At 48.4% G+C, this 16,954-nt stretch overlaps 1 protein-coding gene across 1 annotated transcript; it reads left to right on the forward strand.

The window, feature by feature from the left end:
* The first annotated feature begins 7,990 nt into the window (after positions 1-7,990).
* On the forward strand, positions 7,991-12,766 carry LOC125908337 (uncharacterized). The gene is made up of 3 exons (XM_049611043.1): positions 7,991-10,404; positions 11,663-12,715; positions 12,757-12,766. The coding sequence occupies exons 1-3, from the start codon at positions 7,991-7,993 to the stop codon at positions 12,764-12,766; spliced, it is 3,477 nt and encodes a 1,158-aa protein (XP_049467000.1).
* Positions 12,767-16,954: the final 4,188 nt, after the last annotated feature.

Genomic DNA, 16,954 nt, shown 5'->3' on the forward strand with positions numbered 1-16,954 from the left:
TTGGTGTTAGTGAAGCGCGCGTGTAAAACAGAATGCGAACTCTCATCGCAGCGCGTTTCTCCTTGCTTCCTCAAGCTTCCTCATACCCCTCGGCCTGAATAACTCAAAACTTGGGGTCTCATTGTTTGCGTGGGTGTTCGATAAACATCCCACCGCCCACCGGTCACCAGCACTCAGAGATCCTTTGAATACGCGCTTGAATAAGAACTTGAGTTGGCGAAATTATTCAAGCGATCCGTCGGGTACCGAAGCCGAAGCAAACCCGAAGCCGAAGCAAAACCCGAACGGGGGTCTGCACGAACCTTTGTTTAATTAGTCCCTTCCCCCTTTTTAGCCAGGATTTCTTTCCGAAATGATACAGTGCACACCATTATGCTAATGTAATTCGATTTATTGAATATCGAACCAACATATAATACAAAAAAAAACATAACACTTGCACAATAATCACTGCACTTAATTCTAAATCAACGCACATAATTTAAAAAAAAAAACACTTTTTACACTCGCACAGTGACAAAAAAAAAAACAAATTCAGCACAGCACTTTCTGCTCCTCATCGCTGTTGCTCCTGGTTTTTCTCGCTGCACTGTACGGGCCACTGCTGCATCACTACGACACAGCCACAGGTTTTTGTTGTCTCCGTTCGCCGTGAAACACACATGAAATGGAAGAAAAATTATATTAATTAGAAGGGGGGATGTTGGTTGATAATTTTAATCACTTTTACTTACCTCAAATTAAACAAAACTTCATTTTTTACGGGGTTTATCCGCCAAGCGCTGAAACACCACACGAGCACCAACCTCACTGGACTGAAAGTAAAGCCTACTGCGTGAATGTGTGTATGCGCTTCTGCCAAGCCAACCGCGCCGTACTGCGTGTGTAGCCAAGTGCGTGTGTGTGTATATTTGCACCACTGGACACAGAACACAAATCTCACCGCACAGCAGAGCGTGTGTCGCCAAGTGTATGCATGTGTGTATTTGCACCACTGAATTCTGAACGTCCACCACACAGCGTGTATCGCCAAGTGCGTGGCTGTGTGTAGTATCACCGTGGACTGCAGAAAACTACCTGCACTAGAACAGATTTTTTTTCGTTTTTTCGCTTGAGCCACTCGATTTCGTTCTTCGCTGATTTTGGCAGCGCACGAAGGGGGTTCGGTTTCAACTTCCAACAACAACAACCACACGAGGGAGCTCGTGGATACTCACGAAGGGAAAATCACTCAAATTAGAGCGAGAGACAGATAGAAAAAACGAAAGGTCAATATAAAATCTTCGGCTGTTGACTGTTGCCCACCGGTCACCAGCACTCAGAGATCCGCTGAGATTGAAGCTGGCTTTGAAGCTGAGTTGGCGAAATTATTCAACCGATCCGTCGGGTCCCGAAGCCGAAGCAAACCCGAAGCCGAAGCAAAACCCGAACGGGGTTCGGCACGACCCTTCGTTAAAATAGCCCCCTCCCCCTTTTTGCCAGGATTTCTTTCCGAAATGATACAGTGCACACCATTAAACTATCGTAAATCGATTTATTGAATATCGAACCAACAATACAAAAAAAAAACACAACACTTGCACAATAATCACTGCACTTAATTATAAATCAACGCACATAATTAAAAAAACACTTTTTACACTCGCACAGTGAAAAAAAAAACAAATTCAGCACAGCACTTTCTGCTCCTCATCGCTGTTGCTCCTGGTTTTTCTCGCTGCACTGTACGGGCCACTGCTCCAACACTACGACACAGCCACAGGTTTTTGTTGTCTCCGTTCGCCGTGAAACACACATGAAATGGAAGAAAAATGATATTAATTAGAAGGGGGGATGTTGGTTGATAATTTTAATCACTTTTACTTACCTCAAATTAAACAAAACTCCATTTTTTACGGGGTTTATCCGCCAAGCGCTGAAACACCACACAAGCACCAACCTCACTGGACTGAAAGTGAAGCCTACTGCGTGAATGTGTGTATGCGCTTCTGCCAAGCCAACCGCGCCGTACTGCGTGTGTAGCCAAGTGCGTGTGTGTGTGTATTTGCACCACTGGACACAGAACACAAATCTCACCGCACAGCAGAGCGTGTGTCGCCAAGTGTATGCATGTGTGTATTTGCACCACTGAATTCTGAACGTCCACCACACAGCGTGTATCGCCAAGTGCGTGGCTGTGTGTAGTATCACCGTGGACTGCAGAAAACTGCCTGCACTAGAACAGAGCGCTGGTGTGGCCAAATGTGTGCATGTGTGTACTTGCTCCACTGAAAGCCGGTATCGCACCAGATTTCGGGTGTCGCCTTGTGCGTGTGTGTGTGTTATTGTCACAGCACACTCGCTCATCATTTTTTTCGTTCTTTCGCTTGAGCCACTCGATTTCGTTCTTCGCTGATTTTGGCAGCGCACGAAGGGGTTTCGGTTTCAACTTCCAACAACAACAACCACACGAGGGGGCTCGGGGACACTCATCAGGGGAAAATCGCTCAAATTAGAGCGAGAGACAGATAGAAAAAGTGAAAGGTCAATATAAAATCTTCGGCTTTTGACTGTTGGGTGGGGATGGCTCGAACCTTTCTTCGTGCAAAAAGCCGAAATTAGTTCGGGTTTCGAATAGGAAAGAAGCAAAACAACACACGCACACATACTGTGCAGTTTGATTTTGGGGCGTTCCTTTTTTTTCGCGTTCGCCTTGGGTGGAAAGGGCAAGGTGGGGTGGACGGCGGGTTAAGCCTGGAGCCCGCTTGTGCTTTGTGGAATCCTCTTTGCTGCCTGTTTCCCTGTGAACAGATGGAGAGTTATTTTTGTATATGGATTAAAGGTTACGTATATGGATTAAAGGATCCAGCGTTTGTGATGGGAGAAATGTTTGAAACCAGCCGGTCAAACAATTTAACCATTTATTACATCGCGCATGGCGAGATTATTAATGAAATAAGAATGGATCTTTTCCATCGTTTGATTTTTGTCTAGTATCACAGGCGCTAGCTTCCGCGCAATGAACAGATACCCGCTTACTGCTGAACATTTCAAATATGTGTGTTCGAAGAAAGCAACAGGTTTTTGATAAATATCTTTGAAACTATTCATCGTATCCAAAAACGATCTTCGAGAGCTAGATTCAGCAACTTAAAATATACTTAGAAAAAGTTTTTCGTATTTTTGTTTTTTTTTTTCATTACGGGTTCAGAAACTTTTTTTTTAAATCGATAATATAATCAATCTTAGCAATGCGGCTTTTTAGCGCCATTCCTATGAAAATATTATCTATAGAAACTTTCACGTGTATTTTAATGAAATATTTGAAAAGTGGTGTGCCTCGTAGTACTGTCGTCAACTCGTCAATTAGTCAATTAGTCACTGAAAGCCAAGCCCAAAAGTGGTAAAGGCAGACCTTGACCGACAACGGTTGTTGAACCAAAGAAGAAGAAGAAGATTGGAAAAGTGAAGAAAAATTTAGAAAATGGTGAAAACAATAACATAGTTAAGCAAATGTTGCAAAGAACATACAGTTTTTCATAATCATGAGCATGAATCCCACCGTGCGAAAAAATAGCCTGGAGACATCAAAAACCTGTGGCTGTGTCGTAGTGTTATAGCAGTGGCCCGTACAGTGCAGCGAGAAAAACCAGGAGCAACAGCGATGAGGAGCAGAAAGTGCTGTGCTGAATTTGTGTTTTTTTTCACTGTGCGAGTGTAAAAAGTGTTTTTTTTTATTATGTGCGTTAATGTAGAATTAAGTGCAGTGATTATTGTGCAAGTGTTGTGTTTTTTATATGTTGGTTCGATATTCAATAAATCGAATAATGTTGATATAATGGTTCGCACTGTATTATTTCGGAAAGAAATCCTGGCAAAAAAGGGGGAGGGGACTAATTAAACGAAGGTTCGTGCAGACCCCCGTTCGGGTTTTGCTTCGGCTTCGGGTTTGCTTCGGCTTCGGGACCCGACGGATCACTTGAATAATTTCGCCAACTCAAGTTCTTTTTCAAGCGCGTATTCAAGCGATCTCTGAGTGCTGGTGCCCGGTGGGTAGTATCAACGCGTTCGAATTCGTGTGCGAATAGATTCGCGTTCGGGCTTATAGAACGAACGCATTCTTCTTATAGCTTATAGCAAATTCGGCTTATAGAACGAACGCAAGTCGACTTCTTTCTCTGTTTCGAGTGGACCGTTTTATCGGTCACCATTTCTCCCCCCTTTGGGACGAAGTCGCCCGTCCCAAATATTATTCAATGGTGGTGGGTCATCTTCGTGTTCTGTCGTCTGAAAGTGTTCGCCTTTCACCCTGTCACTTTGAGAATAATCTCCCTCTGCTGCTTTTTCGTCGTCCGTCTCATCGTTAGGGTCAATAGGGAGTGGGGCAAGAAGTCTGACATTTCGCTTGTAAGTGCCACTGCCCGTCCGTACGTCAGCCACGCGAACTATTCCGTCGGGTCCCACGTAGATCTTTGTCACCATTCCCATTGGCCAACACCCGACTGGTACGTTGTCGTCGCCCACTAATACAATCTGCCCGGTTTGTATGTTGGGGGTCTTTTTCGTCCATTTGGCGCTGCAACGTAACTGAGCTAGGTATTCCGTCCTCCATCGTGTCCAAAACTGCTGTGATAGTTTTTGTACTCGCTTCCATCGAGTTTTTGTGCCTTCCGAATCATTGACTGTCACCTCGGCGGGAATTGAAAATGATGGTCTTCCTATCAGGAAATGAGCGGGAGTGAGAGGCTCCATGGCATCAGGGCTGGTGTGGGTTGCGGTGAGAGGTCTGGAATTGAGAATGGCTGAGATTTGGTGCAGTAATGTTTGTAGTTCAATCACGTTTAGCTGGGCTCCTTTAGAGGCAGCTTTCAACAGTCGCTTTGCCACCTTAATATTGGCCTCCCAAAGTCCTCCGAAATTGGGACTCCGAGGAGGGATGAATGAAAATCGAATTCCCTTATCGGCAGCGGCCCCTACTACGTCGTCTCGAAATTCTCGGTTGTTGAACGTTTTCCGAAGCTCACTTAGCTCCTTTTCAGCACCCACGAAGTTGCGACCATTATCCGAATATATAATATCTGGTCTTCCACGAAGGGACACGAATCTGAGTAGTGCCGAGATAAAGGCAGATGTTGACTGATTCTCTACTATTTCCAAGTGAATTGCTTTGGTTGAGAAGCACACGAATATACACACGTAGATCACACGTAGACAAAATCTGCACCGGCGTGAAAGTTGTCTTCATGGATATGTCGAATCATTACTTTAACAAATGGGTGAGCCTTAGGCACAAGTATGGGCAACTTACATTCATCAGACAGGTCAGCGTTCAATAGTCGTCCTTGCACGTGAATCAAGTTATCCTTGACGATTGGGTTGAGGTGTTGGAAAGGTCCCTTCGCACTTACGGACCCGGTGTTATTCTTTTCTTGAACTTCATTTGGAAAAGCTGAGATTTGCATCACCAGTAGTAGAAGCTTTAGTCCATGGTCTAGTTCAACCAATCCTAGTGGGCCATTTGGCCAATTGACACTGCCTAGCCAAGCAACATGTCGTCTAGTCTTAATGAATGAGTTGTGGTACTTGTACTGCGAGATGAGATCAGCACAAGTCGGACCTATGGTTGCCGTCAGTAACTGTGAGGTGCCAGCGCCTTCGTCTGGGATGGGAATGCTGTAGGTACACTGCTGGGGTGTTTCATCAGTACTGTTGAAAGGTTGCCCCTCGAACCACAGCTGTACGAACTCAGCGCTAATTAATTTGCGAGCTGACAGTCCTCGAGAAACTATGTCTGCTGGGTTGAGTTTCGTGGGTACGTAATGCCAGTCTGAAGCATGTGTTATTGCTTGTATTTTTGCCACCCTGTTCTTCACGAATACATCCCATTTCATATTGTTAGAGCGCACCCAAGCTAGCACTACTTGAGAATCTGTCCACCATTTTGTTTGAGTTATGCGAATATCGAATACGTCCTTTATTTTTTCGTAGACTTCGGCTAGAAGCAATGCTGCCTGTAGCTCCAATCGCGGAAGGGTGAGTTCTTTTAGTGGTGCAACCTTTGATTTTGAACACAGCAGGTGCGATTTCCATTCACCCTTGACATTTAGATAACGCACGTATATAGCACAACCATAGGCTTTCGCGGAGGCGTCGCAAAATCCGTAAATGGAGGCATTTTTGGTTTCACTTGGCAGTACCATTCGTGGTATCTGCAACTGGCGAAGTAAGGGAAGCTGGGCAGTGAACTCATTCCATTCCTTTATCACGCATGGTGACACCTCTTCGTTCCATTCTATGCCATCGCGCCACAGATTCTGCATCATGATCTTTGCTCTGATAACAAGCAAGCATTCCGTTGGGATCATATAGTTTTGCAATTCTGGATACCAAATGTCGTTTACTCATGGTCTTAATTGGTTCAAAACAGGAGTCATCAATGATCAGTTGAAAAGTATCCTCTGAGGGACACCAAGCCAAACCTAACATTTTTATGGCCTGCTTATCGCCAATCTGAACCGTAGACTCTCGATGTTCTACGGGTATGTCATCGATCACGTCAGGAACATTGGATGCCCATTTTCGTAAGGGCATTCCTCTGTTCAGGAGTGCCCTTTCGACGCCGGTTCGAAGATCACGTAGTTCTTAAAGATAGGTAGGTTATCTACGTAGAATGATTTTTGAATTACGTCGGCAATTTTTGGGTACGTAGAGCATACTTCCTGGCCGGCCTCGTGAAGTGCCCTACAGGCGAGATATGAGGACGAAGCTTCACCGTATGTGACAGTGCGAAGTCGATACATTTGCGCTGATTGCTGTGGATCATTACGCCATAGGATACATTGCATCCAGGTATCAGGTTCTGCCACCCATATCTGACGATACATTTTTGCGATGTCTGCAGTGGCCACTACCGTTTGTGTACGAAAATCCAACCAAATATGCATTAGGTCAGGTTGCAGTACTGGTCCGATGGCTTGGATGTCGTTGAGTGAAACTCCACTGCTGGATTTTGCACTCGCATCAAATACTACACGCAATTTGGTGGTGGTTGAATCAGGTTTGATCACACACGAATGCGGTATCACATAGCGTACCATATGTAGTTCATTCGCCTGAACTGACGTCATATGTCCCATTTCCAAATATTCACGCATGAATTTCCGGTATTCATCGTAAGTAGGCTCATGCCGGGATAACCTCCTTTCGAGGGAAAATAGTCGTCGTTGTGCTTGTTCAAGAGAGTCTCCTAGCTGAGTCAACTCCCCCCGTAGAGGAATTCGAACCACGTAGCGATCATCTTCAGCACGGGTTAAGTGTCTTTTGAAGTGTTCGTCCAGGTCGAGTTCTTGAGAAATTCGGTTCTCAAACCACTGATTGTTGAGATCGGAGTGATCTCCTCAACCTTCCAAAATTGCTCGATACATTCCTTGAACTCATCTCCACACTCCAAAGAGTTACTGTCACTTATGGTGACGACGCGATCGTTCGAGGATCGACAAGGAGCGTCCGTATTTTAGCTAGCGGCCGCTAGAGGTCTCGGACTGGACGATAAACGTTCGGACTGAACGAAAGGGATCGACCGAGCGTTTGACGGATAGCCGGTGACCGCATGGACTGCGAAATAGGGCTTTCTTTTTGATCCCGGACCTGCGTGGAAGCGGACGAATTTTTAGTTTTTTCTTCACTCTCTCGGCTACTAAAATTTTGTGCTGTTAAAGGCAAAATAAAATAATCCTGAATTACTTAAAAAAGCCGTTTTTTTGGTAAATTATTTATCTGCAGGCCGGGCGTTGTGCTAACGCGCAACATTCTAAAAATTCAGCTAAAATTCTATTTAAAAAATCAGTCTTATAATTCTTCTAAATTCCTCTCACACGAGCTGTGCAAATTCGGCTCGTTCTCTACTTGCTCTATTATACCACGCGGTAAGCGCTGAGAACAAAGGACTGTTCGGTAAGGTACACGCACATACAAATACACAGCCAACGCATCCGAATCGTGTAGTGCAAAAATGCAAGAGGAAAGTGCAGTGATCGCGGACTTTACGTGTGCGGTGTGCGATAAGGCGGATTTGGTAGATTCGTTATTGCAGTGCGATTTTTCCGATAAATGGTACCATTACGAGTGTGCGCACGTGGATAAAACGATAGAGACGAGGGCATGGTGGTGTGCGGAGTGCGAAGTGAAGACCAAACTAGCGAGCGGCAAGAAAGACGACGAGATAGCGCGCTTGAAGAGAGAGATGGAGGCTCTTAAAGCCACGACGGAGAAAGCGTTAGCTTTGATACGGGAGAAGGATGCGGAAGTAGCTCGGCTCAGTAAGAGCAGCGAGCGAACCTCGTTTTCGCCCGGGGAATCGCTTCCTTGCTCAACGGCTAAACGGATTTCGGTCAACGAAGAAGGTGACCTGAGCCAAAGCCAAATAGCAGCCCGTCAAGCAATGCGCTATGAACTCCCTTCATTCAATGGGAATCCCGAGGAATGGCCGATATTTCTGTCAACCTTTCGAAGATCGTCTCGTACGTTTGGGTTTACCGAAGACGAAAATATCCTTCGATTGCAAGGAGCGTTACGGGGAAAAGCACTACGAACGGTGCAAGGCCGTCTCCGGCACGCTGACAATCTGGAGGAAATATTGAGCGCGCTTGAAAAATCATACGGGCGACCGGATGTGTTAGTGAATACGTTGCTCGAACAAATTCGCGAATCACCGCCGATTAAGTCTGAGCGGCTCGATAGTTTTATCGAATACGGCGATTTAGTTCCTGAAATATGTTCAACTATAAAGGCAAGCGGAACTTCTGACAGATTGTACGATGCAGCGCTGCTTCAAGAGCTGGTGGACCGTATGCCGGCATATCTGCGCTGGAGCTGGGGCATGCATAGTCAGGAGCTAAAAAGTGTGACGATGAGCGAGTTCGGTGCCTGGATTCAGAAGGCGACGGATGGAGCAATGGCGGTAACTCCTCCGCAGCTGAAGAAGAAGACGACAACGCGACAAGTGCATGCGCAACACGTGGAGACGCATCAGCCCCAGCCCAATAGGCATCGAGAGTGCGCGTTGTGTAACAGTGATACGTGCGGTACGATCGCGGAGTGTCGGGTGTTTAACCGGTTAAGCGTTGCTGATAGGTGGGACAAGGTGCGCACCTTGAAGTTGTGCAAACGATGTTTGGGCAAGCACTACGGCCCGTGCTCGAAGCGTGACGACTGTGGTGTCCAAGGATGCGTCGCTAAGCATCACCGGAAGTTGCATCGTGTCACCAGCGAGGAACGCGTGGAGATAAATCATCATGGAACGCGCTCCGATGGTACATTGCTGCGTTACGTGCCGGTAAAGCTGCACGGTGAGAGTGGTCCAATTTACACGCATGCGCTGTTAGACGAGGGGTCGACGGTGACGTTGATGGAGCAGGAGCTCACCAGGCAACTTGGGGTTAGCGGCGTTCTTGACCCGTTGTGTTTGCAGTACAGTGCGGGAGAGCGACGCGATGAACGTGATTCGGAAAGGGTAGCGGTGCAAGTCTCCAGTGCTGAAGAAAATGCATCCGCATTTTCGATGGCCGACGTGCGTACAGTCAGCCGGTTATCGCTCCCTATCCAATCGGTCGATGTGAACGAGTTGAAGCGGAAATATAAGCATTTGGAGGCGATTCCAGCTGCCTCGTATGAGGCTGTTTCTCCTCGTTTACTAATCGGTATCGACCATTACAGATTGACCAGACCTTTGAAAACTATAGAAGGACAGCCAGGACAACCTACAGCTACGAAGACGCGTTTGGGATGGCTCATTTTTGGCAAATGCACGGATAACGCTAACGACACATCCATTGTGCAGCCGGAGTCTAGCTACCACGTATGCGATTGCCAAGGAGAGACCTCACGGGCAGATCGTATGATGGCAGCGTACTTCGAAGTGGAAGGTTATGGTCCTGCGAAGGAGCCTTTGTTGTCGAAGGAGGATCAACGTGCGATGTCGATTCTGCAAAACAACACAAAACACGTCGACGGGCGGTACACCACGGGCTTACTCTGGCGGAGCGACAACGTTTTCATGCCGGAAAACCGTCAAATGGCTCTATCTAGGATGGAGTGTCTGGAGCGTAAGATGAGCCGAGATACGAGCCTTGCGGAGAAAATTAACGCGATACTAGAGGACTACTTGAAAAAGGGCTATGCCAGACCGATAAGAGAGGATGAGCTGAAAACCTTCTACCCTAGGAAATGGTATCTTCCAGTGTTTCCAGTGACAAATCCTAACAAGCCTAATAAAATTAGGTTAGTATGGGATGCGGCAGCTGAAGTTAGAGGTATTTCGCTGAACAAGAAGCTGCTGACTGGCCCTGACCTGTTGACACCGCTGCAAGCCGTGCTATTCCGTTTCCGTGAATATCGAGTCGCGGTGGCAGCTGACATCCGGGAAATGTACCACCACCACGCAAACAATGAGACCCCAAATTTTGAGTGATTCAGGCCGAGGGGTATGAGGAAGCTTGAGGAAGCACGGAGAAGCGCGCTGCGATGAGAGTTCGCATTCTGTTTTACACGCGCGCTTCACTAACACCAATACAAAAACCGTGCTTTGACGAGCCGTCTGTGAATGTGTGTGTGTCTTCTTTCAGCGAGCTCAACTTGGAGCTGCTCGTCACATCGTGTTGTCTCGCTTACACTACAGCATCGAACCATCGCTCCGTATGTCCCCCCCTCCTACGCGTGCAAAACCACCAGTACAGCGCGACGCTTTGCCGGAGATGGTTGTGCGTGTTTTGTTCAAAGTCCCGCGCGCAGTGTTTGTGCATTGATGCGTATTTCGTTATAAGTCTCGTGCGCCGGTGTGTTTTGGTGAAGTGTGCAGTGAATAAACAGTGTGCACAGACGCACATGCAGTGCGTGGATCCACAGGTAAGAATTTGCTGAACAGAGTCAACGCAGATTGTCGACAAGTTTCCCGCAGCCTGGCTCGACCCGGTATGACGTCATTGGATTCTAAATGTGTACTTTAGTGTGTACTTTATGTTTCAATAAAGTGTTTAATGTAATAAAAAATGACAGTGTTTGTGTTTAGTTTTAGAATAAGTGCATGAAAGAAAACGAAAAACGAAAGAAACAACTATCTTTACATGTGTTCGTAGCATGGCTCGAAAGAACACAAACACATTGAGAACTGCAGAGCGCACCGTGCGTTACGGGTGGGGAGGGGGAGGGCTCGCGCGAGAGTGTAACTCATTCGTCGAAGAGACACTGTATTTCGACAGCGTCACTCAAATCACTCAAAAAATACACTCATTTTGCCGGACGGGTTTCGACAGCGTCACTCAAATCACTCAAAAAATACACTCATTTTGCCGGACGGGCAGGTACGCATTTGCGATGATGACGTCCACAGTCAACGGTTCCTATGGAGATGGGGAAACACAAATGCAGAGCCGCAGGAGTTTGTCATGCTGAGGATGACCTTCGGTGCAGCATGTTCTCCAAGTACGGCGCAATTCGTAAAGAACCAGAATGCAGAGAAATATCGTTCCCTGTACCCGCGTGCAGTTCGCTGTATCCATGAAGAACATTACGTGGATGACATGCTTACAAGTTTGGAAACGGAACCAGAAGCGATTGAGCTGGCGTATCAGGTGAGCTTAATACACAATAATGCTGGATTTTCTCTCCACAATTGGCTCTCAAATAGCATCAGAGTCGTGACAGCGGTAAAAGGCACTGAGTCAACCCTCAAGGAAATGGATTTCGAACCGTGTCTAAAGCCAGAGAAGGTGCTGGGAATGTGGTGGGACACCACAACAGATAGTTTCGGCTTTAAACTATCCCGTGTAAGACACCTGGAGCTGGCACGCAAGGACAAACCACCGTCCAAGAGACAGATGCTGCGGACTTTGATGTCGATCTACGACCCGTTAGGTTTGATCGCAGGCGTGCTTTTTTATTTGAAAGTACTTCTTCAGGAAGTCTGGCGCCTACACCTTGGCTGGGATGACGAAGTTCCGGAAGAGATCCAGCATAAATGGGACGCCTGGATGGAACGACTGCCAGAATTGGAAAGTTTCATCATACCACGTTGCTACCGACAGCTGGCGTCGCTCACCGAATCATCTCTACAGCTACACGTGTTCGTTGATGCGGGTGCAGATGGTTACGCAGCGGTCGCGTACTTCCGTTTTGAGTGCCATGGACGTATCGAGGTGTCGTTAGTTGGATCCAAAGCTAGAGTGGCGCCTCTAAAGTATCTTTCCGTGCCCCGCTTAGAGCTGCAGGCTGCTGTGATGGGTTGCAGAATAGCCTCGTCTATAACTAGTGCTCATCGAGAAACTATTAGTGGAAGCTACTTCTGGACAGACTCGACTGATGTTATAGACTGGATAAACGCAGACCACCGTAAGTACTCGATTTTCGTCGCACATAGGGTTGCTGAGGTGCTGGACACGACGAACGTCGACGATTGGCGATGGCTTCCAACTAAACTTAATGTGGCGGACGAAGCGACCAAATGGACCAACCTGCAGCATCATCTCGCCTCCGAACGATGGTTTAGTGGGCCCGAGTTCCTGCAACTACCCGAAGCAGAATGGAACATACCTCGTCGAGTACCATCGGAAACGTCCGAGGAGGTGCGGAAAAAGGATAGGCTGAAGCTGGTCGGCATCCACATAGCGCGTCCGATTTTCATCGACTACGAGAGATTTTCCCGATGGACGCGGCTGGTCAGGACGATGGCTTACGTGTGTCGGTATGTAAACATTATTACCAAAACTAAATCTCCATCGACAGGTCCGCTTAACCGCGACGAAATCCAGCGGGCTGAAACGGTAATTCTGCGAGACGTTCAGAGGAACGCTTTTACCGATGAATATGCCATACTCTGGAAGGCGAGGGAAAACTCAACAACACCGTCGTGGAAAAGTCCGATTCCCAGAAGTAGTTTGTTGTTCAAACGAAGCCCCTATATGGACGAGGACGGCTTGCTGAGATTGAGCGGAAGGATCGATCGTTGCCGTTACGTCGACCCCGGGAGGAAGCGACCTATTCTGCTACCGAGACGACATCGTGTTTCCGAGTTAATCGTTGACGATGTCCACCGTCGTTATAAGCACGGCAGCCAAGAAACTGTAGTGAACGAAGTGAGACAACGCTTTGATATACCGGCTCTCCGATCTGTGTGTAGACACGTACGCCTGCAATGCCGAACATGCACATTGTTGTACGCAAAGCCAGCGTCCCCGGAAATGTGCGAATTACCTGCTGCTCGTCTTGCTGCATTCTCCAGGCCCTTTTCATATACGGGCATTGATTATTTCGGTCCGATGGTAATCGTGAACGGCCGAAAGACGGAAAAACGGTGGGGTGTTTTGTTCACGTGCTTGACGGTTCGAGCCGTCCACATCGAGCTTGTGCAATCCCTGTCTACGAGTGACTGCTTGATGGCAGTTCGGAGCTTCATGGCACGCCGCGGAACACCAATCGAAATAGTCTCCGATCGTGGAACGAATTTCGTGGGCGCCGATCGTGAATTAAAGGAAGCTGCGGAACGTGTTGATTCGGCGATTTTAAATGAATTCGGATCGCCCGATCCGGTGTGGAAGTTTAACCCCCCCGCAGCCCCACACTTTGGAGGATCATGGGAAAGGATGATCCAATAGGTCAAGAGAATGCTGTCGCGCACCCTCACGGAGAGGCATCCTACGGAAGCGGTCCTGTCGGCAGCATTGATCGAAGTCGAGAACATGCTCAATTCTCGGCCACTTACACACGTTCCAGTCGACGGTGAGGATGAGGAACCGTTAACTCCCAACCATTTTTTGTTAGGTTCTTCCGCAGGAATGAAGCCCTTGGTGAAGCCTGATGATTCGCCAGCAGGCTTGAAACAAAACTGGAGAGCTGTACAGGCTAAAATGAACGAGCTCTGGAAGAAGTGGATCAAAACCTACCTCCCCACCCTGGTTAGAAGGACGAAATGGTTCGAGTCGTGCAAGCCTATCGAGACCGGAGATGTTGTCTTAATCGTGGACGAAAACAGCCCGCGAAACTGTTGGCCGAGAGGAAGGGTGGAACGCGTAGTCCCATCCAAAGACGGAGTCATTCGTCGGGTCGTCATCAAAACAGCGAAAGGAACGATGCTGGAGAGACCAGTGGTGAAGCTGGTATCGCTGAACGTCGCGCCGAGGGTTATCGTTTGACGACGTCGAAACGCCTGGTGGACTGTCACTTATGGTGACGACGCGATCGTTCGAGGATCGACAAGGAGCGTCCGTATTTTAGCTAGCGGCCGCTAGAGGTCTCGGACTGGACGATAAACGTTCGGACTGAACGAAAGGGATCGACCGAGCGTTTGACGGATAGCCGGTGACCGCAGACTGCGAAATAGGGCTTTCTTTTTGATCCCGGACCTGCGTGGAAGCGGACGAATTTTTAGTTTTTTCTTCACTCTCTCGGCTACTAAAATTTTGTGCTGTTAAAGGCAAAATAAAATAATCCTGAATTACTTAAAAAAGCCGTTTTTTTGGTAAATTATTTATCTGCAGGCCGGGCGTTGTGCTAACGCGCAACAGTTACAAATACGCATGTACCGATTGGACGAATCAATGTTGCTCAATGATCCCCCTACTAACCAACCAAATTTGGAATTCAGAAGCCTGAGGCCATTGGATAACTGACGAACGCCGGAACGAAGAGCATCATAGAAGACTCCAGCTCCTATAATAACATCAATCGAACCAGGATAACTGAAGCGGGCATCAGCAAGTGATTTCATGGGGGGCAATTCCGATTCAGCATACTCGATTACTCGGATAGGTTGGTCATTTAGTCCAGGAAGAAGGTACATATTTAATTGGCGCCGATACGTGCCATTGGTGGTAGTAATTGAAACTTGAAACCCCATTCAGTATTACGTATCCAGGTGTCAATGGTAGTCTGAGTCGTTGGGCAGCGTCAGTAGTGATGGCGTCCACCTGACTGCCCGAATCTATTTTCAGCGAATACGCTGCCATTTACCATCACCATCTTGCAACAGTAAAACCGCAGTTGCCAGTAGAACGTATTCCTGAGGAAATGAGAGGTTACCTGTAAGTGCGGGGTTGGTAGCCGCGCGCGTAAACTGCTTCTGTCTGGTTGGGGACCTGGTGCGATTAGGTCCTGGATGAGCAGGGACCGATGACTTATTCACCGTACTATTTTCGAATCGTGCCATGCCCCTTGTGATTGGTGTACAGCAGGAACGGGCCACCGCTCGAGAGCGATGCAGCACAGCACCAACAGGATCAGGCACCGCGCATCCACGAAGCGATGATGAGCAGGAACGGGCCACCGCTCGAGAGCGATGCAGCACAGCACCAACAGGATCAGGCACCGCGCATCCACGAAGCGATGATGAGCAGGAATGGGCCACCGCACGAGAGCGATGCAGCACAGCACCAACAGGATCAGGCACCGCGCATCCACGAAGCGATGATGAGCAGGAACGGGCCACAGCGCGAGAGCGGTGCAGCACAGCACCAACAGGATCAGGCACCGCGCATCCACGAAGCGATGATGAGCAGGAACGGGCCACCGCACGAGAGCGATGCAGCACAGCACCAACAGGATCAGGCACCGCGCATCCACGAAGCGATGATGAGCGGGAACGGATGGGCATGGCGAATGGGGTGCGATGATAACCAGATAGTCACTTCTCACTCCCATTGCTTTCGACGTGCAGCATCGTATGGTGTTTCTTGGAGCATACTTGGCATCGTTTCTCGCAAGGGCATTTTGCTGCAGCATGCTGTCGGGAGAAGCAATTGATGCACTTACCTAAGGCCATTATGTAGTTGGTACGCTCCAAAAACGACCGCACGCGCAGTTCCGGACACAACGTGGACAAGTGCCCTGTTTTATCGCACGCATAACACCGCCGCACCACCATCTATGATTGGTTTCTATGGCCTGTCGTTCCGATATCCGCATGCCGGCCTTCTGCGTGCACAGTAGCGGACAGCATCGCGCGCTCCGTCCGCGCCGGTGCGTGGTTTGTAGCGGGACGTTCCGTCCGGAAGTTGTTTCCTGGCTTGGCCTTAGGTTCGTAGTAGAGGGTGTTGGCCAGCTGATCTAATTTGTTGCAGAGTGCCTTCCACGTAGGGATCTGCTGAGCATCCAGGCGGCGAGTGATCTGAGCAGCGGTTTCTTCGTCCAACTTACTCAAAACGAAACTCACAATCATACCATCTTCCACTGCTGATGCGGCTTGATCCATTTTGCCAGCAATCTGGCGCGCTGACGAGGTCGATGTTTCCACGGCGTCGATAAGCCGCATCAATGCCGTTGAAGACGCTGCTGTCAATTTCGGTAACGCGTACAGCTACTGAAAGTGGCCGAGAAATGCCACGCGCTTTTTGTAGAAGCGTTCCTCAAGACGTTTCCACGCGTCTTGGAACGTCATTCCAGCATTTTCAAATGCTTCGCAGCTGTTACGGGCTATTTCGCACCGTTAAAAGCATTGTATAAGGAAGGCGTAGCGGTCTGCATGTTCTTCCAATCCAGCCACACGTTTATTGAACCGCCCTGCGAACGCGGGCCACTCCGATGGCGATCCCGAAAATTTGGGTAGATCTAGCCGTGGGAGATGGTTCTTTTTTGCAACGGCTGGCAGCATCGTCGCGTCGAGTGCTGGCGTCGTGAATATGTTCCCCGGGTGCAGCTCGGCCAAGGCGCACTTTGCCGTCGCGTACGCCTCGGTTAAGGGGACCCGTTTTGGATGCGGTCCCGCGAGACCCTCGATCTGCAGGAGAGCGTTTCTACCGTCGCTCCATAGCGACTCTAGTATTTCAGCCTTTATAGAAGCCATGGTTTCCGAAAGCTTTCCTTCGCGAGCCTCATCGAGTATCGCTTTAACTGCACCTTCCAACGCAGTTAGATGGCGCGCTACCTCGATGCTGTGCTCGCTGTCACCCGGCGTCGTCATGGCTGAAGCACTTGTTATCTTATACACTTA

This window comes from Anopheles coluzzii, chromosome 2, assembly GCF_943734685.1.
Source record: "Anopheles coluzzii chromosome 2, AcolN3, whole genome shotgun sequence".
Lineage (NCBI taxonomy): Eukaryota > Metazoa > Arthropoda > Insecta > Diptera > Culicidae > Anopheles > Anopheles coluzzii.